The sequence below is a fragment of the Rhizomucor pusillus genome (genome assembly GCF_041956525.1).
Source record: "Rhizomucor pusillus strain CBS 183.67 unplaced genomic scaffold VTP01scaffold_23, whole genome shotgun sequence".
In the NCBI taxonomy this organism is placed as follows: domain Eukaryota; kingdom Fungi; phylum Mucoromycota; class Mucoromycetes; order Mucorales; family Lichtheimiaceae; genus Rhizomucor; species Rhizomucor pusillus.
Window position 1 is genome coordinate 14,145 of NW_027192165.1, and position 21,059 is coordinate 35,203.

At 46.0% G+C, this 21,059-nt stretch overlaps 10 protein-coding genes across 10 annotated transcripts; 5 read left to right on the forward strand and 5 right to left on the reverse strand.

Annotated features, from left to right (window-relative positions):
- Nucleotides 1–52: 52 nt before the first annotated feature.
- Nucleotides 53–898, forward strand: VTP01DRAFT_5514 (60S ribosomal protein eL27; the record flags this gene model as incomplete). The annotated part of the gene is made up of 5 exons (XM_069384315.1): nt 53–79; nt 223–277; nt 426–594; nt 661–745; nt 824–898. The coding sequence occupies 5 exons, from the start codon at nt 53–55 to the stop codon at nt 896–898; spliced, it is 411 nt and encodes a 136-aa protein (XP_069235182.1).
- A 753-nt stretch (nt 899–1,651) lies between these two features.
- VTP01DRAFT_5515 (40S ribosomal protein uS2) lies at nt 1,652–2,682 on the forward strand (the record flags this gene model as incomplete). The annotated part of the gene is made up of 4 exons (XM_069384316.1): nt 1,652–1,670; nt 1,727–1,840; nt 1,903–1,979; nt 2,047–2,682. The coding sequence occupies 4 exons, from the start codon at nt 1,652–1,654 to the stop codon at nt 2,680–2,682; spliced, it is 846 nt and encodes a 281-aa protein (XP_069235183.1).
- Nucleotides 2,683–2,882: 200 nt separating this feature from the next.
- VTP01DRAFT_5516 (uncharacterized protein) lies at nt 2,883–4,097 on the forward strand (the record flags this gene model as incomplete). The annotated part of the gene is made up of 9 exons (XM_069384317.1): nt 2,883–2,949; nt 3,057–3,115; nt 3,196–3,265; nt 3,334–3,350; nt 3,449–3,521; nt 3,576–3,687; nt 3,743–3,827; nt 3,891–3,969; nt 4,030–4,097. 9 exons carry the CDS (start codon nt 2,883–2,885, stop codon nt 4,095–4,097), a joined length of 630 nt encoding a protein of 209 aa, XP_069235184.1.
- A 167-nt stretch (nt 4,098–4,264) lies between these two features.
- On the reverse strand, nt 4,265–5,935 carry VTP01DRAFT_5517 (uncharacterized protein; the record flags this gene model as incomplete). The annotated part of the gene is made up of 9 exons (XM_069384318.1): nt 4,265–4,288; nt 4,347–4,580; nt 4,644–4,718; nt 4,782–5,167; nt 5,230–5,261; nt 5,333–5,449; nt 5,517–5,587; nt 5,656–5,751; nt 5,834–5,935. 9 exons carry the CDS (start codon nt 5,933–5,935, stop codon nt 4,265–4,267), a joined length of 1,137 nt encoding a protein of 378 aa, XP_069235185.1.
- A 164-nt stretch (nt 5,936–6,099) lies between these two features.
- VTP01DRAFT_5518 (uncharacterized protein) lies at nt 6,100–7,519 on the reverse strand (the record flags this gene model as incomplete). The annotated part of the gene is made up of 5 exons (XM_069384319.1): nt 6,100–6,181; nt 6,252–6,329; nt 6,400–6,900; nt 6,964–7,101; nt 7,173–7,519. The coding sequence occupies 5 exons, from the start codon at nt 7,517–7,519 to the stop codon at nt 6,100–6,102; spliced, it is 1,146 nt and encodes a 381-aa protein (XP_069235186.1).
- Nucleotides 7,520–8,437: 918 nt separating this feature from the next.
- On the reverse strand, nt 8,438–11,284 carry VTP01DRAFT_5519 (uncharacterized protein; the record flags this gene model as incomplete). The annotated part of the gene is made up of 9 exons (XM_069384320.1): nt 8,438–8,763; nt 8,821–9,138; nt 9,193–9,774; nt 9,839–10,182; nt 10,238–10,346; nt 10,401–10,674; nt 10,734–10,748; nt 10,843–10,959; nt 11,021–11,284. 9 exons carry the CDS (start codon nt 11,282–11,284, stop codon nt 8,438–8,440), a joined length of 2,349 nt encoding a protein of 782 aa, XP_069235187.1.
- Nucleotides 11,285–11,715: 431 nt separating this feature from the next.
- VTP01DRAFT_5520 (uncharacterized protein) lies at nt 11,716–12,226 on the reverse strand (the record flags this gene model as incomplete). The annotated part of the gene is made up of 2 exons (XM_069384322.1): nt 11,716–11,841; nt 11,915–12,226. 2 exons carry the CDS (start codon nt 12,224–12,226, stop codon nt 11,716–11,718), a joined length of 438 nt encoding a protein of 145 aa, XP_069235188.1.
- Nucleotides 12,227–13,241: 1,015 nt separating this feature from the next.
- Nucleotides 13,242–14,961, forward strand: VTP01DRAFT_5521 (uncharacterized protein; the record flags this gene model as incomplete). The annotated part of the gene is made up of 3 exons (XM_069384323.1): nt 13,242–13,360; nt 13,430–13,829; nt 13,933–14,961. 3 exons carry the CDS (start codon nt 13,242–13,244, stop codon nt 14,959–14,961), a joined length of 1,548 nt encoding a protein of 515 aa, XP_069235189.1.
- A 349-nt stretch (nt 14,962–15,310) lies between these two features.
- VTP01DRAFT_5522 (uncharacterized protein) lies at nt 15,311–17,963 on the reverse strand (the record flags this gene model as incomplete). Its single annotated transcript, XM_069384324.1, has 10 exons — nt 15,311–15,756; nt 15,818–15,935; nt 15,997–16,265; nt 16,327–16,600; nt 16,663–16,755; nt 16,815–17,131; nt 17,193–17,436; nt 17,541–17,721; nt 17,799–17,833; nt 17,910–17,963. 10 exons carry the CDS (start codon nt 17,961–17,963, stop codon nt 15,311–15,313), a joined length of 2,031 nt encoding a protein of 676 aa, XP_069235190.1.
- Nucleotides 17,964–19,039: 1,076 nt separating this feature from the next.
- Nucleotides 19,040–20,934, forward strand: VTP01DRAFT_5523 (uncharacterized protein; the record flags this gene model as incomplete). The annotated part of the gene is made up of 5 exons (XM_069384325.1): nt 19,040–19,103; nt 19,266–19,336; nt 19,498–19,663; nt 19,742–19,996; nt 20,084–20,934. The coding sequence occupies 5 exons, from the start codon at nt 19,040–19,042 to the stop codon at nt 20,932–20,934; spliced, it is 1,407 nt and encodes a 468-aa protein (XP_069235191.1).
- Between the last annotated feature and the right edge of the window lie 125 nt (nt 20,935–21,059).

Below are 21,059 nucleotides of genomic sequence, written 5' to 3' on the forward strand. Positions count from 1 at the left end.
TTGGGAAACCACGCGGCCACAAGAGATTGAAACCTTCTCACTTTTTCGCCCGATGGTCAAATTCATCAAGGCTGGCAAGGTATGCATCAAGAACAATGCTAGTCCTTATCGTTGATGGATGCATCCGTAAAGCAAAGGATTGTTTTGGGATGGATCCTGTGGACGCGAGATCTGGGCAACCGAATGTCGAATTCAATTCTCTAAATTTGCAATTTGCCATAGGTCGTTGTCATTTTGCAGGGTCGCTACGCCGGCAAGAAGGCCGTCGTTATTCGCAGTATGTATACCAGCAGCTTTTGTGTCGCACAGTGGAGAGAGAAAGTGGGAATGGAAATTCAAGCATACTTTGCGCAACAAAATTCGGGAATGGAAGAGCAACCATGACCTTGCATTCTGACGTTCCTTTTTTTTTTCTTGCAACGTAGACCACGACGAGGGCACCAAGGAAAGACCATATGGTTACGCCGTTGTTGCCGGTATCGAGCGTTACCCCTTGAAGGTCACTCGTGGCATGAACAAGAAGAAGGTTGCTAAGCGATCTAAGGTCAAGCCCTTCATCAAGATCGTCAACTACAACCACATGATGCCTACTCGGTAAATATTTCATAACTTGATGATAGCAACACAATTATTTGTGCTCACATACGGTTATCTCTTCAGTTACACTCTTGACTTGGAGCAGATCAAGGGCACCGTCTCCACCGAGACTTTCAAAGAACCTACCCAGCGCAAGGAATCCAAGAAAGTAAGGACGATAGTTGTCATTATTGGCTATGGATTTGATATTCTTGAATTTGCTAATATTTGTGCCTATTTTTTCTAGGTCATCAAGAAGCTCTTTGAAGAGAGATATCAAACCGGCAAGAACAAGTGGTTCTTCACCAAGCTCAGATTCTAAGTCTATGGCCTTTGTGAATAAAGCGATTCACCTTCGGTTTACTTCACACTAAATTCATCAGAAATGAATGTTGATGAAGGATATTGCATGATAAACTAAGATTGGCCCGGATGCTATCTGCCTTTTTTTTTGAATATTACAGTAGTAGACTAGAATGTAACTACACACCGTCTTGAAAGCAGTGCTCTCTCTATACAATTGAAGGTCTGCAGACTGGAGTTTTGTGCGCATATGACTATGAGCAGTTGTGAGCCTCGCCAACGCAGTTACATGCATCGATGAGGCAACGCAGACGCACATAGAGACATTGATATGGAAATTGGGACTATGACAACAATAGATATGCTTTCGGCTCATCCTAACAGATTATACCTGGCAACCGATCCGTCCACAAGTTTTGCACAGTCCTGGCACAGATGAAATTGTCTGTGCAGGGTGAGCGCTGTCAAACTCACGCGACTTTCATGCTGAGTATGAAAAATACCGTGCGCGGGCTCAGAGGAGCCATATGACCTGTCAGAGTTGCCAAACGTGGATCTTTCCTTTTCTTCGAGCACTCCCAGTCGTAAGTATCCTAGCAATGGACGGATGGATAGATGAAATGGATGATCTCGACAATCCCTTTGACGGATGGAAGCAAGAGATTGGCATATGTTGATGGATGAATGGATGGATGGGTCCTTATTCAACTGAACCATGCAATTAACAACCTGGCCCATTTTTTTCCCTTCTGCAGGCTTCTCTATTACGACCATGTCCCGTGTTCCTGCCAGTAAGTGTTTCTATGGGAATGCTGTACCTTTTGACGTTTGACTCACAACCCTCGAGTTCTTAGCCCCACCGAGGAAGACATTCAGCTCCTTTTGAGCGCTCAGTGCCACATTGGTGCCAAGAACGTCACCAAGCGCATGACCCCCTATGTCTACAAGCGCCGTGCTGATGGTAAGTAGGCAAAAAATGCATGTAAAGCAAATCGTGGATATTTACATATACGATGTTCGCAGGTATCCACCTCATCAACCTTGGCAAGACCTGGGAAAAGCTCATCTTCGCTGCCCGTATCATTGCTGCCATTGAGAACGTAAGAAAGAACAAGATATCTTTTGAGAGATTGCAGTGTATTGACGTAAAATGTGGAAATTTTCTAGCCTCAGGACATTGTTGTCATCTCTGCCCGTCCCTATGGTCACCGTGCTGCCTTGAAGTTCGCCAAGTACATCGGTGCCGAGGCTATTGTTGGTCGTTTCACCCCTGGTACCTTCACCAACTACATCACCCGCTCCTTCCGTGAGCCTCGCCTCATCATCACCACTGACCCCCGCACCGACTTCCAAGCCATCATGGAAGCCTCCTATGTCAACATCCCCGTCATCTCTCTTGCCGACACTGACGCCAGCTTGAAGTACGTCGATGTTGCCATCCCCACCAACAACAAGGGCAAGCACGCTCTTGGTTTGATCTACTGGCTCCTGGCCCGTGCCGTCCTCCGTCTCCGTGGCACTTTGGACTACCAGACCCCTTGGGACGTCATGGTCGACATGTTCTTCTACCGCGACCCTGAGGAAGCTGAGAAGGAGCAAGAAGCTGCTGCCGCTGCTGCTGGCTTCGAGGACAACGAATTCGCTGCCACTGCTGAGGCTGCCACTGGTGAATGGGCTGTCGAAGGCGAGGGCGTTGCTGGCATTGCCGCTGCCGCCGATGCTGACTGGAACGCTGCCCCCACTGACTGGGCTGAGGATGGTGCTGTTCCCGCCTCTGGTGCCCAATCCTCCTGGGACGCTTAAATTATGTAAATCTACTACATAGAAAAGCAAAATAAACTTTACTTTGATTTCACCCTCTATATTCATGTGACACAAAATTGGTACCTTTCATGGCAACTTTGGACTTGTCAGGCTTAAAACCCCTTAACCTTTTTAATTCTTTCACTTTTTTTTTCTTCTTTGTGCCCCCTGTTGCCACACACTCACGATTCTAAAGAGCAATGTCAGCAAATGACTTTGGGAATCCCTTGAAAAAATTCAAGCTGGTCTTCCTAGGCGAGCAAAGTGGTGAGTGCTTTTCCTGGCTTAGAGATGGAGCAATGACAATGAATTGCTGGTCTCGGGATCGCGCCATCTGGCGGGATGAACTGACCTTTCCGCTTCCGGAACCACAGTTGGAAAGACGTCTCTTATCACTCGATTCATGTACGATACCTTTGACAATACATACCAGGTCAGTCCGTCATTTCCGTGCGCGTTCTTGTTTCCGTGAATTGACATGAGACACACAAACATTGATGCGTGACAATGCAGGCAACTATTGGTATTGATTTCCTATCAAAAACAATGTACCTCGATGATCGGACTATCCGGCTACAATTATGTATGTCTTGTAATCACTCGGGCGTTGTCGTCGCACAGATGTTGACTCACATGGCTGCTATCGTTTAGGGGACACGGCTGGGCAGGTACGAAAGGAGAGAGATATATACGGAAAGGATGACACAATTCCGTGTTGGATTTGGAATAGACCGTTCTCAGTCTTTTTTTCTCGGTTACTACCTAGGAAAGGTTCCGGTCTTTGATTCCTAGCTACATCCGTGATTCGTCAGTGTGCGTAGTCGTATATGATATCACCAGTATGTACTATAGCTGCTCTGATGGAAGAAGCGAGCTGACAAAAGAGAGGATAGATCGAAACTCATTCTCACATACCACCAAATGGATCGAGGATGTGCGGGCAGAAAGAGGAAATGATGTCATAATTGTCCTTGTAGGAAACAAAACCGACTTGAACGATAAACGGTATGACGGTGATATACAAATCAAAGCAGCCAGATTACTGACTTTAGCATCAAAGCCGCGTCACTGTTGAAGAAGGCGAAAAGAAAGCAAAAGAGTACGATATCATGTTTATCGAGACAAGTGCAAAAGCTGGATACAATGTATGTTTAGGTCGAAGCGCATGCATGAATTTCGAAGGAGGCAAACTAAAATTGCAACACTAGGTCAAGGCATTATTCCGTAAAATCGGTCACGCATTACCAGGAATGGATAACGGCATGGGCGAGGGGCAAAAAGATCAAAGTAAGCTTCTACCAAGTGAGGAACGTGCTATATTCATCTTTACTAAGTGTACGATTTTAGTGACCAAGGTTGACTTGTCCGAATCATCTTCCCCTGCAAAACAGGATAGCAGCTTCTGTGCCTGTTAACTTTATATATTTATCAAGCATCGTCTCGAATCATCCCTCGTCACATAGTCCGTCTTCTATATAATACCTAAAATCTAATAGACCGACAGCTGGTTTTCCTGCTATAGACTTTTATCTTTACAGTTGTCAGAATGCTTTTTGACTGCTTTATTGAAGATGCTAAATGCTTAGGCTAAAGAAATGAGCTTGATCTAATAGATAAAATGAGCAAATTGCGACTGAATCTTTACAAGTGATATTAGAACTTACTTCGAATTGCAAGTTTGCATTTTTAGGGATAGCAGGTGGGAGACCCTTCTTGCCGTATGCTAGATGGGAAGGGATACGAACAGTGCGTTCACCGCCCAATTTCATACCAACAAGGGCCTGATCGAAGCCTTTGATGACTTCCTGTCTGCCGACATTGACAAACAGAGGTTTGCCGCTGACATTCTTATCAAACACTTTGCCATTCTGGAGTCTTCCAATGTATCGAATGCCGACCTTAACAATACGTTAGTAAGTAGGTTTACCTTTGCAAATTGACTATAGAATTCCACTGCTCACCTTATCACCATTCTTGACGCCACGTCCCTGGCCGATTTTGGTATCTGTAAAGTTCAGTTTGGTAAAGTCTTTGACCTATATATTTCGCGTATGTATTGGTATTCTCTTCTGAATATGTATACGTTGCTGTGGACTCACCTCAGGCTCCGTTTGCTTGGTTTCTTCGGCCTTTGCCTTCTTATCGACAGCGCCCTTTTCCTCCTCAGCGGGTCGCTTCTTGGACTTTGCAGGCTCTTTCTTGTCGGCTGCTGGAGTTGGCTTTGGTTGTTCTTTTGTTGGTTTTGCCACTTCCTTCTTTTCTACTTTGGCTTGCTGATCCGCGAATTTGACCTTTTTTTTAGCTTTCTCAGGAGTGCTGGTAGCTTTTGCAGGTTCCTCTTCCTCTTCCTCGTCCTCTTCTTCCTCGTCCTCATCCTCGCTTTCTTCTTGTTCCTCTTCCTCTTCGTTTTCATCCTCGTCACTCTCCTCTTCTTCGAATGATTCATCGTCTGTATCCGAGGGCAACTCTTTATCCATCAATGACACTAAAACGTCATAGTTAAAAAGACTATATCAGTTGCCAGGATGCAATGATATCTCCACTTACACAATTCTGCGCGTTCTTTGGCTTTAGTGGCCCTACAACGCAAAAAGGAGTCAATATACCTAACAACTCAAAGAATCACGGTAGTTCTTTTTCGATCACTCACGCGTCGCCGTCAATTTGTCCATGTGCATTCAAAAAAGCTGCGAGTTCCTCGTCGTCGATGTCTTCGTCGCTCTCGTCGCTTTCTTCTTTCAAGTAGTTGCCAGTCAAGTAAACAGGGCTAAGTGCAAATTGAAAAATGTCAAGCCGATTGCATACTGTCCATGCACGTCAATAGTAACACCTACTTGTTACCAGTGACAGAAAATTGGACTTCTTCTCCTTTAACAACAGTGAGGTTGAGAGGTTGCTGAGTGAGCTACCACGCAACACGTATAAGTTCCAACGAATGCCATTGACCTGTCATTTCACTCAATGCCTTTTTACCTTTCCGGGTCTCAAAGAGCACAGTACAAAATCCATTTTGTCAATGTAAACACGCAGCGTCGATCTCGTGGAATCTTTCGTTTCGCCGTAAGCGGCCTAGCAATCAGGTTTCAGTCTTGACATTTCTATCCTTTCATGCTTCCTTCCAACGAATCTTTCTCTCTCTCCTCCCTCTTACCATAGTAACGCGATAGCTAGCAGGAGCGATCTGGCAGAATGTCAAACCAGGATCAACGCGCAAAGCCCAGAACCCTTCGAATGTATCCTCTTCCGTTTCCATTGCTGTCAAACTGCAGAAACCGATTTACGGGTCCGTGCCTCGCCCGCCTTCTTTTCTATATGCTAGTGATTTCCCCGCTCAGCCACTAGAAGCGCATTTGCTTATATGTCACCAGCAGCAGCCTTTTATTGCTGTTTCTTCACTTTATCTTTTCTTATTACTATTTAGATATTTATTTGGACTTTTTGTGCTTCTCCGTTCAAACTAGCAACTTCGAGAGCCTGCTGAAGATCGTCGAAACCGTACCTGCACGTGTAACAGAAACATTAATGCGATGTTCTCAAAGATACAGTTACATTTCACTTTATCAACTTACTCCTCAGAAATAAGATCTCCAAGTTGCAAACGTCCACTTGCAACAAGCTCTAGTGCACGTGGATATACATGATGAGATCTATCCGAGCGGTTGTAAACAAAATTGAATATAAACTGGATGCACAACGCGACACTTCTGTGCCACTGACCTGTTGACACCACTTAGAGTGACGCTTCGCATAGCCAGTACGCTGACAGGCACTGTCTGCTCATAGTTTCCGGTGGCAATGCGGCAGCAAGTGCCTCCAGGCTGGGTTGCCATGATTGCTACGCGGAGAAACATCTCCTGGCCCGTGCATTCCACTGCAGCTTCGACGCCTCCCATGATTGCATCGTTTCCTGCGATGAGAGCTCTCAAGTCGGTTGCGACTTCGTGGTCGCGCTGGATAGGGTCCATGACGTAGACTTGGTCTGCACCCATGGATAAAGCTTGTTCCCGGCTCTCCTCTCTGTCAACTGCGACGACGATCGGGTTGATGCCGGTTGCCCGGGCGACCTTGAGTACAAGGCATGCGAGCACGTTGCACCCTGTTATCAGCAACGATTGTCCTAGCCCGATTGCGGCGCGATCGAGAGCAGCGATGGCTGTCGAGAGAGGCTCCATCAACGCTGCTTCCTTGAAACTCACATGGTTCAAACCGTCAGGGATCCTAAAGTAAAAAAAAAAAATAAAGGTGTGAGAGACGGGATGCGCGTTTTGTTAAGGTTTCTACCTGTGCAACCACGGAGCCGGATGCGTGACAAATTTCTGAAACAGTCCGTTGGCTTTTGCGGTTCCCAGGATAGCCAAGTCAAGGCACAAGTTGTAACGACCAGAGATACAACGATCGCACATTCTGCACGGGATACAGCTATGCAGAATATAATCAATTCTCCTGCGTACAGAGCACGTAATTAATAAATGTGAACCGGATGAACTTACGGCTCGACAACCACCCGATCTCCTACTCTAAGGTTGTGCACATGCGCACCCACCGCAGTGACCACGCCCGCGCCTTCGCAACCAAGCACGACGCTGTCACTTCCACCAAGTAAATTTGGCGTGCTGCCATTCTTCCAAAGCCGGACGTCTGCGTCGCTGACACTGACAGTTTTCATCTGCACTTGCACGTAGCCGTCTTTCAGAGGAGGCATGGGCATTGCAACCATGTCAAGTCTTTGAGGAAGCTTTAAGACTGCTCCGTAGTTTTCCTGGCTCTGATGTCTTCTGTAGTCTTGCTGTTGCTCATCACTTTGTTGCTCTGCAGGTTGATAGCTGGTAATTGGCATATTCGCAGTGACAAGGATATCGCTGATGAATGTCTGTATGTTTGTATGTGCGAGCTTGTTGTGTGTTTGTTTATTAGGTTTCGCCGCGGGAAAAACAAGATGTGTGGGGAGAGAGAGAAAGAAGAAAAAGAAAGAGAGCTATGTAATCGTTCCAGAAAACTGCACTAAAGCTTATTAAACAGCTTTCGCTCGTCCCGAGGGACGATGTGCATGGATTTCTGTCCCACACACTTTGCGTAATCGATCCCTGTCCTTGACATTTTATCAATATACATATCTGGGAACCGATCTGGAGGTCATGTGCTCCCTTTGCTTGTTTGATTGTGTTGCTCACATCTGCACGATCTTCAGGGCCGATATGTAACAAAAAAACTTGAATATGCTTTGTGGCAGACGGAACTTTCTGGAAGTCTGTCCTATCCTTAGGGTGATTTGCAAGGTATTTATATACAATAAAGATGGACTTGGTATACATAATCATACGTATTCCATGTGAATGTGCTTCGATGTAGCTGCAAATAGCAGGCAGAAATCGTTCCGAGACATGACGCAGCCGTTACTGAATATGAATATGAGATGCGATTGATAACCGCAAGTGTCTTTCCGGTTTGGTTTACACTGAATTATGAGACGCGCAAGGTTATCAACGTGCATAACAGTGGTAGTGTTCTTGCGCACAGGCATTGAGAGGCATCGGCATAATGGCGAAGTGGTACAGGATATGTGGTTGCTTGGTCATGTAAAGCGTTTTTCTTGGTGAACCTGTGAAAGTAGCGTACGAGCGCAACTATTTCTAGATCAAAATCGACAAAAATAGTTTTTGTTTATTCTGAGAGCAAAGACAAATAGATGCAAGAGTGGGAATAATGTCTGTTTATGGAGTTTGTATTATTGCGTGTCTTGTTTTCCTTTCCTTTGCTAGTCAACAAGGTTCCAGCTCTTGAGCCATCGTCGACCGCTGTAGTTTTCGATAGGACCCTTCATACCATACGCGACCGGCGCAAAATAGATGAAGACCAAGATGACAGCTGCGTATACAGTTCCAAACACTAGCCACTGCGTCCGCTGAGACTTGTTCGCGGTCAAGTGTTCCAACATGAAGGGTACCATCAGAATACTAAAGTAAAGTGCTGGGAAGTAGTGGTGCAAATATGTCACACGGCCCATAATGAAGAACGGTATGTAATGCAGAAACCAGCCCAGAAACAATGTTTTGCCAACAAAGAAAAAGTACTCCCATTGGGCTGTAAAAATTGATCATCAGATATTTGTATGCTAAGGAATTGATTTGATATACGTACCATTCGAGAGATCAAAGATCTTGCGCTGCATACGGATAATGTAGAACGCAGCTGTTGCCAGGAAAACGATAAGGGAAGCAAACGCAGTCCACCAAACGGCAGGGCTTCCGAGCAGATAAAACTTGATAATATCGTCGCCCCATCCGCACATTCTCAAACCAACCGAAGCCAATGGCCATTCGCTTGGATTGGAGGAAAGAATATCTTCTTTATCGGGATCAGGAATAAGTGCATTGTTGGACGTCCACATGGCGACGTTAAGATGCCAGAAATCGTGCAAGAATTTGGATTTGTAGGCGTTCTTGGGTGCAGGAGGAACTAAAACAATCTAATTAATCATTTAAATTACTGGTCGTAGAAGCAACAACTTACGTTTGTCATTGTAATGCTCTTCGATGTTCCACCAAGTGTGAGGATCATCCTCTCTGTTACGCTTGTCGCAGGTTACTTCAACTTGCTTGAAACCCCATTGAGGCAAAATGACATTGTTCGCTGCAAGCAGACAGTCAAGCTGGACGTGGCGTAAACGGAATCGCGTCGTCAACGAACGCACTCGTTCTTTATCGTCGTGCGCCACATCGTTTACGATCTCCACTTTCCAGTTGTCCTGGATATCGCCAATGTTATCATCTCCATAACCACTGACTTCCCACTGACTGGTGGTGATTGGCGCATTGATAGGATGGCTGTGCAAGTTTCGACCGGTCATAGCATGCATCAAACGAACAATGTCGCCATCCTTCACAAATCGGATATCCGTCTCACTCTCGTACTCTTCAGGGTTCTTGGCTTCACGCGGCGGCCGAACAATCCAGTGATTATTATCGTCTTTGTAGTGATAGCATGTGATCTGCTGCTGCTTTGATCCTTCAGGATACAGTTGGATGTGCGAGTGAAGCAATCCACCTCCGTAGCCATAATTCTTGATGGTCACCTTGGATCCGTAAGCAAGTTCTTTTGCGTAGCACTAAGGTTAAGTACTCTGTCGCATCTGGCACAGATATCATGTCATGCTTACCTAGAGGATTCTTTTCAAAGTTATTTCCAACCAGGCCGGCTTGAAAGAGCGAGCTCATTTGAGCGTCTCCGGGTCCACTTCGATACAAGATAGCAAAATGAATCGCAAAGGTCAAAATATAAACTGCAATGGGGATACAAATCAAGCATATAATTCTCGCTATCCAGTGGCTGATGTAGGTCTTCACAGGCATCTGCAAATCTCCCAGCATGTTCCACAGATCCTCAATGGTGTACAGTCCAACGAGAGCTACAACAAAGAAACCGACCCATTTGACGCTAGATACACAGCCGAGTGAGAAGCCAGTAAGAGCGAGCCACAGCCACCATTCTGGCGAAAAAGGTCTACGGAACACATTAGCTACTGCTTGCAATGTACATTTTACACATGGCATCGTACCTATCTCTTTGGTTGTGAAATACAGTCAGACAGTATAGAGACAAGCATGTAAAGAACATGAGCATCGAATCCAAAAGAATGAAACGACTGATGCAAAGGTAAGCAGTATCTATGCCAAGTACATCAATAATCCACTGTACACATATAATTCATTCCTCTTTACCTAGCAACACCATAGTAGCTGCAAGAATGCTTGCCTTGTAGGACATTTTCAGTTCGCGAGCCGTCAAGTACGCCAACGGAACCAGAAGAGCGCCCCAGAACGCGTTGAAGATACGCATACCCGCGTAGTTGACGTTTTCAGGGTACGTGTGTCCGGATTCGAATCCAAAATCACCCTTGTAGCCGGCAAGCAGACCGGACAAGCCGACCAGCATTTTGCCGAGGGGCGGATGAACGTCAAAGTAGAACTCGTTCTTTAGATAATGCGACCCAAACTGTACGCCATGGTAAATAAGCTAATAATATGCACTCTCTCTCGCGTTCCGTGATCTACCTTTCCAAAATGTGCCTATTGGATAATGAGAGAAAGGTGATTCTTGTTAGATCGGGTACCAATAGCACGTGTAATCCAATCCAATCCGGTCCTTCCGTTACTAACTTGCCTCGTCCCACACAACAATGTTTGACCATCCAATGTTACGGAAACGCAGCCAGAATGATATGAGTGTCAAAACGGTTGGAATCAAAACGCGATGGTGTTCCTGGCAGAACGCAATGTACTATATATTGCTCAGCTGTTGGTCACTTGGTCGGTTTCGACAAGTTCTCAAAGTGTCGTACCTTATTTGAAGAGTATACAATGCGATGCTGCTGCTGCGTTGCCGACTTGTATAGCTTTTCATTGCCTATGTCGTCATAGTAGCCTGCTGGGCTGTAAGCTGGCGGTGGTGTCTGTCTCAGGTCAGGGTATGCTGCAAAGTGCTGCTGCTGCTGCTGTTGTTGTTGTTGCAGTGGCGGTGGTGAAGATGTCTGCGTGAATTGAGCCTCCTCAAATGGTGTGTTGGGCGAGGCCTGAGGTATATGCCTTCGCTTTAAATTGTCCATCGCGTTATAGAGGTGCTTGTTGGACAACAAAGACGGAAAGGAATAATTACTATTTATTGGGCTTCGGACATGAATGGTAAACGCGTGCTTAAAGTGGCGCATGCGAGCATTCTTCAATCGCAGACGACTGAGTTGCCCACAGCCTATTTGGCCCTTGTTCGAATTTGCATGACACTGTGAAGAGAAGCCTATGGAATCCTTATTAGGAATTTGTGTGTTAAATTAGTGATTCACTTCCTATTAGACAGCATCCGCGAGATAGATCTTGATCATTTATGTTGTCTAGCTATTACAGCAACTACATAGCTTGTGACATTTTACTAATTGCTATAAGAGAAATCTCCTTAAATTTAAGCAACGTTGATCGTGATATGTATGATGACTTCAAATGGCCTTACATATTTGCTCTGAATACATGCAGCAATTATTACTCAAGAAACTAATGAGTACATATCGTCGCCCCAGTGTAGCCAGACGACTTCATCTGTCTTGACTTTGTTGCGACGGTAGCAATAGATAATGTAACGAATAAATGGTAATGCTACATACGAACCGCGCTGTCTGAAGAGGACATATGCGACGTAACAGTCACAGTTAATGGGGAGACAAAGTCATTACTTTTGCAGTTACCATGCAACAGAGGTTAGCAAATGTTTCTACCGAACGTTGCTGGATTTCACTTGGTAATATCTTATTTTCTCTAAATTCAGCCTTGGCGAACCTATCCTTTACGTGAAGAAAGTATGTATTCAGATAAGGGTAAAAACCTCGTTGGTGTAATGCCATATGCAGGTATGGATATTTCCAAGGAAGTTGGGTGGAAGATATGCCACTCCGTGTTCCCACAATGTACGGTATAGAGTCCGAACCTCGTTTAGCAAAATCGCCAGCGTGTTCAACGACGATCTCGTGAAAGGTCTGGCGGTGCTTCCGCGGCGACATCTGTAGCGGCGCTTGAGTATCCGCCCTGGCTTCTCCCCACTATTAATTTTATGAAGCGATCCGTTGAAACCCCCCAATCTCCCTTTTTCTGATTGCTGCTAAACAAGGCCTAAAATATACAGAAATAAAATCTATAATGTATGGTTCAGGAACTCCCGGAAAATGCTGGGCAAGAAAGAAGGACCGTTCCGCGGGTGGAGGCGGGGGTTAGCGAGGGGCAAAAAATAAAACCATGAGGGTGTCACAGAACCCTGCGGGCCCTTTGACGGGAAGTTTGCTTACATTATGTCCGGCGTATTCTAAGCGAATGCTCCGTCGTCGCCGTCAAGCCAGCGGCGATGTAGGAACACAACAATATCTGCCTTTTTGCGTTGTGCAACCGATTTTCACCGAGTGAAGAATGATGAATTGAAGCTTCGCGCTTCGCATTATTTGACAACCTTCTTACTCCTTAAGGCAAGTTATTCTGTAAAACCGGGAAGTGGTAGCAGAATGTTTAAATTCAAACGCCCTCTCCCTTCCCGAAACAGCAGCAGCGGCGGCAGACAGAAAAAAAAATTGTAAAAATTATAGGGGAAAAGAAAGAGTTTTTCTTTTGAATTACATAATAGTAACAACAGGCAGCAAGGGGTTCCAATAGTTATGTGTGTGTGCGTATCATCATCAGGGACAAAAAAGAGATCATTCTTTTCTGTAACCTTCTTTAGCAACGTCTCGATGATGTATGTAAGGGAAGCGAGCGAAAACACCAATGATGCTTAGTCTCTGAATTTTAAAAATGCGCTAGATCCATCATTGGTTCACGGAAATTCAGCGCACGAACAGGTAAACACACTGTGCGACGCTTTTAGCATGTGAATCAATCTCCTCACTGTGTCACAGCAGATCTTTATATAAAGTAGCGAGGTGCCCCGCATACAACCGTTTTCCCCGTATTTCCTATTTTTTCATTTCTCTCTCTAGCTCTCCCTCTTTCACTTCTTTTTTCTTAAACAATAAAGAATAACAAAAGCAAATGCTTGTTGGCGCTATCGACCAGGGCACGACATCAACGCGTTTTGTCGTGTTTGATAAAGACGGCTCTCTAGTTACCTACCACCAGATTGAATCTGAACAGCACTATCCACATCCAGGGTAAGCAATGTTTACATTTATGCATTTGTGCAAACAAAAACACGTGTTACTAACTAACGCAACATATAGATGGGTTGAACAAGATCCTTACGACCTTCTCGACTCTGCACGCGTGTGCATCGAGCAAGCAGTTCGAAAGCTGGACATTATGGGCTACAGCCCGTCGGACATCAAAGCGATTGGGATTACCAACCAACGTGAAACAACGCTCGTGTGGGACAAGATTACTGGCCAGCCCCTTTATCCCGCCATGATTTGGAGCGACGCACGTACCACAGACACAGTCCAGAAACTAGCGGGTTCCAGCGACAAGGGTGTAAATGCCCTGCAAGACATTTGTGGGTTGCCCCTGACAACCTATTTCTCGGCAGTCAAGCTCAGATGGTTGCTTGACAACGTGCCTGCCGTCGCCGAAGCTCGACAGCAGAACAGATTGCAGTTCGGTACACTCGATACCTGGTTGATTTATGTAAGTTATTGATTTTGGGGGGTGGGGGAGGGAGAAATGTTTCAAACCGGGCGTTTCTCTTTTTTTCGATGTCGGAGGTTTGGCTGACTCTGGCATGTTTCAGAACCTGACGGGTGGCGCCGAAAAGAACGGTGTTGTTGTTACCGACGTTACCAACGCCAGCCGCACCATGCTGATGGATATCCACACTCTCCAGTGGAGCGACGAAGCCCTTGCCTTCTTTGGCTTTGATCAACAGATCGGTCTCGCCAAAATCTGCTCTTCCTCTGAAGTCTACGGCACGATTTCTTCCGGCTCGCTCCAAGGCATTCCCATCGCTGGATGCCTCGGTGATCAGCAAGCAGCTCTCGTTGGACAAAAGTGCTTCCACCGCGGCGATGCCAAGAACACCTACGGCACCGGCTGTTTCATGCTTTTCAACACTGGCGATAAGCCCGTCGTATCTCAGCACGGCTTGCTATCTACCGTTGCATACCAGTTCGGTTCAGACAGAGCATATTACGCCCTGGAGGGATCAGTTGCTGTCGCTGGATCATCCATCAACTGGCTGCGCGATAATCTAGGCCTCGTTTCCTCTGCACAGCACGTCAGCGAACTCGCTGCTCAGGTGCCCGACACTGCCGGCGTCTACTTTGTCACTGCATTTACGGGACTCTTTGCACCTTACTGGCGCGACGATGCCCGAGGAACGATTTGCGGTCTCACCCAGTTTACAACCATCAAACACATTGCTCGCGCAACTTTGGAAGCTGTTTGCTACCAGTCTCGGGCGATTCTGGATGCGATGAACATGGAAAGCAAGACACCTCTGCGTTCTTTGAAGGTCGATGGCGGTATTTCCAACTCTGATCTCTGCATGCAAATCCAAGCCGATATTCTCGGCATCCAAGTCGACAGACCTAGCATGCGTGAAACTACCGCTCTCGGCTCGGCAATTGCGGCTGGTCTGGCTGTTGGTGTTTGGAAGGACTTGAAGGAACTCGAACAAGTCAACCAAAAGGACCGCACTTATTTTGATCCTCAAATTTCTGCAGAGAAGCGCACTCGTCTTTACAATGGCTGGCAAGAAGCCATCAAGCGCTCCTTCGGCTGGTCTCAGCATATCCCTACTGAGGTCACTGCCACTGCTTAAAGAGTCTCTTACATTTTCATCAAGCAATCAACAACAACAACAACCTCTCGCCGTTTTGTTTACCCTTCCTCCTTCTAGTTTCACCGCTCACGATATCCCTCCAACACGCACACACATTCACCACACCAACAACTCCCAACTCAAGTATTGAGCAATCTTTCATGCAAACCGTGTATTATATATACTCTAGTTCTTTTTCTCACACTTTGTACATTTTTTGTTCATCGATACCATCCTCTCTTTATGTACACTGCAAATAAAGACACGAACGCTATTTCATAATGATATTTTCCATTTTCTTTTCCTCTTTTTTATTTACAAGTAGTTATCCTCTTTCTACCACTGTAGCTTAGTTCTTCTTGTCGTCGTTCACGTCACGGTATTCGCCTTCGGTAGTGTTGCTGCCAGAAGACGATCCACCCGTTGAGCCAGAGTCTTCAGAGTCTGCTGCACGTTGCTTGTATACCATCTCAAAGAGCTTCAAGCTGGCTTGCTGAAGCTCGTCAATCTTGGCCTTGAGGTCAGCTGGGTTCACAGAGCTGTCACCCGCCTGAGCCTTGGCTGCTTCTTCGCGCAGACCTTGCAACTGGGTACGAAGCTTCTCGGCTTCTCCACTGTCGAGTTGGTCCTTGAAATCGTTCAATGCCTTTTCGGTGTCGCCGGCCACAGAGTCAGCGCGGTTGGCCATTTCAATAGCTTCACGACGCTCACGGTCCTTTTCTGCGTTCTGCTCAGCTTGCTTAATCATGGCCTCAATTTCAGCCTCAGAGAGACCAGAGGATGCAGCAATGGTCACTAATAAATGCGTTATGTCAGATAAAAGCAGTAAAGCATCCGCATCATTTCCTTTACGTACTCGATTGGTCTTTTCCGGTAGCCTTGTCCTTGGCGCTCACATTCACAATACCGTCAGCATCAATATCGAATTCGACTTGAATTTGTGGGACACCGCGCGGCGCGGGTGGGATACCGGTCTAGTAGACAAGCCACTGTTAAGTAAGAAGCTTATGAAACCTTGAAAAGAATAATGCTTACCAGCTGGAAGTTTCCAAGCAATTTGTTGTCCCTGACGAGTTCACGTTCTCCCTGGTAGACCTTGATATCGACTGCGTTTTGGCCATCAGCGGCAGTAGAGAAGACTTGGGCCTTCTTGGTAGGGATGGTCGTGTTGCGGTTGATGAGACGAGTGAACACACCACCGAGAGTCTCGATACCGAGAGACAAGGGAGTCACATCCAACAACAAGAGGTCGGTGACACTGCCTGCGAGCACACCACCCTGAATAGCGGCGCCCATGGCAACAGCTAACATCATAGTCTGTAATTTAGCATTCTATCCAGTACTTACACGCATGTTTGTACATACCTTCATCAGGGTTGACACTCTTGGTAGGGTTGCGTCCAAACAAGCCCTTTACAGTCTCCTGGACCTTGGGCATACGCGACATACCACCGACGAGGATGACTTCACCAATGTCGCTGGCACTGACACCGGCATCACGAAGAGCCTTTTTGCATGGTTCAACGGTGCGATCGATCAATGGCTGAGCCATAGACTCGAACTTGGAACGAGTAAGTTTGTAGTTAATGTGCTTAGGCCCGGAAGCATCAGCAGTGATGAAGGGCAGATTGATCTCCGTCTATAAATATGTCAAAAAGGTAAATATGATTGTCATTCTTGCAATCTTTTGCATTTACTTGCCTGTACAGTGGAAGACAGTTCGATCTTTGCCTTTTCAGCAGCTTCACGGATACGCTGAACTGCCATGCGATCGTTACCAAGATCCATGCCAGTCTGTCAAACAAAGCTTGGTCAATATTGGCCTATCATTACCCAAAATATGCAATGCTCACCTCCTTCTTGAACTCATCTACCATCCAGCGCACAAGGAGGATATCAAAATCTTCACCACCAAGGTGGGTATCGCCGTTTGTGCTCTTGACTTCAAATACACCAGACTGGATTTCCAAGATGGAGATATCAAAAGTGCCACCACCCAAGTCGAAGACAGCTACAGCCTTGTCGCCTACACGATCCTTGTCTAGACCGTATGCCAAAGCAGCTGCGGTAGGTTCGTTGATGACACGCAAAACGTTCAAGCCGGCAATGGTACCGGCATCCTTGGTTGCTTGTCGCTGTGAGTCATTAAAGTAAGCAGGCACAGTGACAACTAGGTGGATGCTCAGTGAGTGCCGAGTGGAAGCAAGATAACATTGTTGATGTATCCTTACCTCCGTTCTGGACCTTCTTTCCGAGATAATTCTCTGCAGTCTCTTTCATTTTAGCGACGACAAATGCACCGATTTGGGCAGGACTGTATTTCTGTCCGTGAGCTTCAACCCAAGCATCTCCGTTGCTGTGTGGAACAATTTTGTATGGAACTGCCTTGATATCGCGCTGTACTTCCTCGTCTTTGAACTTTCTGCCAATCAATCGCTTTGTTGCGAATAGTGTATTTTCTGGGTTGACAACAGCCTAAATGTGACGAAAAAAGAAAAGGAAAAACCAGTCAGAAAAAGTCCGCGTGGCACTAAGACAAACGATCCGCGCGTGTGCGGTCGGGCGAGCCAGGGTCTTACCTGTCGCTTTGCTGGTAAACCAACCAGGCGCTCGCCATCCTTTGTGAAGGCAACAACGGAAGGTGTTGTGCGACCGCCCTCAGAGTTCTCGATGACGCGGGGAGTCTTGCCTTCCATGACAGAAACGCAGCTGTTTGTGGTACCCAAGTCAATACCAATGACTTGGCCTTGGACTTTTTGACTACACAGCATATTTGCAGTGGTAAGTAACGTAGTCTGGAACTATAAATCTATCTGAGTAGGTCCATGCGCGTATACCTCGCTGAGCGAGCCAGCATATTCTGCGGCAGAGTCTGTCAATAGAACAATAATTTAGCAAATTACTCTCGCTTCGACAGCTCTTGTCGTATTTTCAGCAATCATTTATACCTTTCTTAAGGTAGTAGGACGGATATAGCCTCGAGTGCTTGCCAGTCTGTGCATTGCAGGAGCGTAAAAGCGAAGGAAAATTGTCGAAAAAGAAACGGAAGAGTGCGCAAGGAAAAATGTCGGGCATAACGTTGAGTTTTAAAAGTTTGAATCATACTTTCGGGGAATCGGGTCTGACACCACAAACGAGACAATGCAGCCTACTGGGAGTATTTGGATAGAGTTACTCTAGCAAAAGCTTTCTATTGGTATTATGTCGTAGTATATGCTATAAGGTTATGACTTCCTATTCTTTCTGACACAGCTAAAGCTGATTTGTTTGTAGCAAAAGACACAGACGCGCCAATCCGTATCAGCATGATCGTTTATAGATATAAATGCAAAGGAGCTATTTACTGCAGGAGTCTGTGGCAGAGCAAATGTCATCAACCATATCATACTGGTTGCATCGTAGAATTGCTCGCGCAAGGCGACCACAGAGGATTCAGCCCGCAGTCATTATTATGTTCCTTGTATGCCAGCATGGAATGACAACGAGCAAATATGGAAACTCTGAGAAAAATGGTGGCTCTTTCCCAGCTCACGTCGTCACTATCGCAGATTAAAACGACATGCTTTGTTTTACATTCCCTAACTATTGTTGCAGAACGCAAACATTCTGGACAAAGAAGGACCTCATTGAAACGATTTGGAGCCATCTTTTTGTATATTTGCAAAGTTACAAGTGTTAAGTCTCCTGACTTTTTTTTAACAAGATGCCAATATCGTCAACAACAAGGTTGCAGTGCTTTGTGGACCCAACAAAGAATTTTGATGGAAAGACGACTACAAAGCTTGTATCATATGTAAATTTCAAAATTTACAATGTATGATGCCTGGTCCCACCACAAAGAATAGTATGATTGTAGATTTAATCGTTGGCAAGACGATGCCAATATATGCTATATACATATTATCATTACATCCCTGTATGGAACAGCAGGGGCTCGTCGACTGAGGCGCGAATAGCGGAACAGCAACTGCCTTTCAAAATTCGCAGCCCAAAAGGTTCAAGCGAGTGTCATCTCCACTGACCCTACTTCACGTCCACCTACGATCACGTTTTCTTCCACTCACTTTGCTCTCCGGCAATGGCAAATCAGCCCCGCGATTCCAACACCGTCAAGAACTCTGCAGGTGATCTTGAAGGCAAAGGTAAGCACCTGGTTCCGAGACGACCACGTCGCAGTAGTAGCTGCCTGTCAGCCACCCATGGAACCCCCGAAATCTTTGTATTTCGAGTTTTCTTCGAAAACGATTTGCATAGCTTTCAACTGACATCATATCATTCCCTTTTCCTTCTTGTTTCTGTATCAGAGATGAAATACCAAGAGCCAAGCACAGCAGTCAGCGCCGAGCCTACCGCACAGCCAAGGTCTTCTTTGAAGGTAAAGGGCTTTCTTGCAGCAAGTTGTTGTTGCTCCGACTCTATATTTGAGTTGCAGACAAATTCTTGTGCATCTTCCGGTCCCCCATTCTCTTCCCTGTTTCCTCCCTCTCCCTGTTATTTCACGAGATAAGTTACTTACAGAAAATGATGGATTTACAGCGAAAAGAATCGGACATGGATAAAGACGATGTCTACGTAACCGACCTTAGTCAGCAAGATGCCAAACGAATGCATAAGGAACGAGACTACGCGAGGGATCTTGTCAATGCAGACGACGAATTATGGCAGATACTTACGGCGTTGAAAGAAACGAGTAGGACACCGGGTATGGTTCCGTACATTGCGATGGACGGATGGCCTTGATCTCACCGCTTATATACATGTATATTATGCCTGCATATAGGCGTCATTCCTCGACTTGAGCCTCAGTTCACAAATCTCAACAAAAAAGGAAATACCTTGGCTGCTTATTTATGTAGTCCATACACCGATCACATCGCCACAGGCTTTATGGACCTTGGCTGGGGATGCGGCTACCGTAATTGCCAGATGCTTATGACGTTTCTCCAAAGACAACGCGAAGCAGGGGATTATTTGTTACGGCAAGTGGCAGACATATCTGGATTGCAAATGTTGCTGGAACGAGCATGGCAAGAAGGTAAGTTAGATGAAATAAGATCATTGTATATATGCACGAGAATTGCAGTTTCCCAGGTGCCTAACTTTGGCTTGTCAAATGAAAAAGGATTTGATCCTCAAGGTGCAGCCCAACTTAATCATCGAGTGTACAAGACTCGCAAATGGATTGGTACGACCGAAGTCTACTGTATGCTTGTCTATCTTGGCATCCGCTGTACTATCCTTGATTTCCATCGACCTTCTGGACCAAAGAACTCACATGATTCTCTGTTTAATTGGATACAATCTTACTTTGAAGATGCATTGCCACCATCAGCCACGGCAGCGACAGCGGCGGCAGCTACTTCTACATCCTCCTCCTCATCATCAACAAAAGCAACGCCTTTGGATGCGCCATCCAGCAAGAAAAACAAGAAGAAGGTTGTCTACATTACAAATCGTCCTCCCCTGTATCTGCAACATTCGGGACATAGCAGAACAGTTATCGGAATTGAGCTCTTGAAAGATGGAAGAAGGAATCTAATCATGTTTGACCCTGGCCGACGGATGCTTCGATCGTATCGTACCAACAAAGTCTCCAACGTAGCGCCTACAGCTCCGGAGGATGATATTGATGAATCTGCTTTGTCGTCGTCCGTTACCGGCGATGAGGATGAGTCTGACGACTCAGACGATTCTCGCGATGGAGCACAGAAAAGCGAACAGCCTTCGTTAGCATCGAGATTCTTAGCAAATTGGACCAACAGAGAACCACTCCCAGCCAACATGCTCCGACCATTCAGAGTAGATGCGAAAACGATTGCAAAAAATCGACAGTATCAGCTGCTAGTTCTAGGAGAGGTCGTGGATGAACGAGAAAACGGAGGTGGACTCGTGTGGAAAAATGAGAAGGGCTATCTCTTGGACGAACGCGAGCGAGAAACCATGAAAAGTGTCACAAGTGTGACAGCATTGTAAACCTTTTGCATACCGTTCTTTACCCTTTAATACCTCTGCATCCTTTATATTCCAACCTCGTCTGTCTGTTTTTCATCTCTTCCTTCTTGTCTTCTTACTCACGACCACACGACACATGTCTCTTT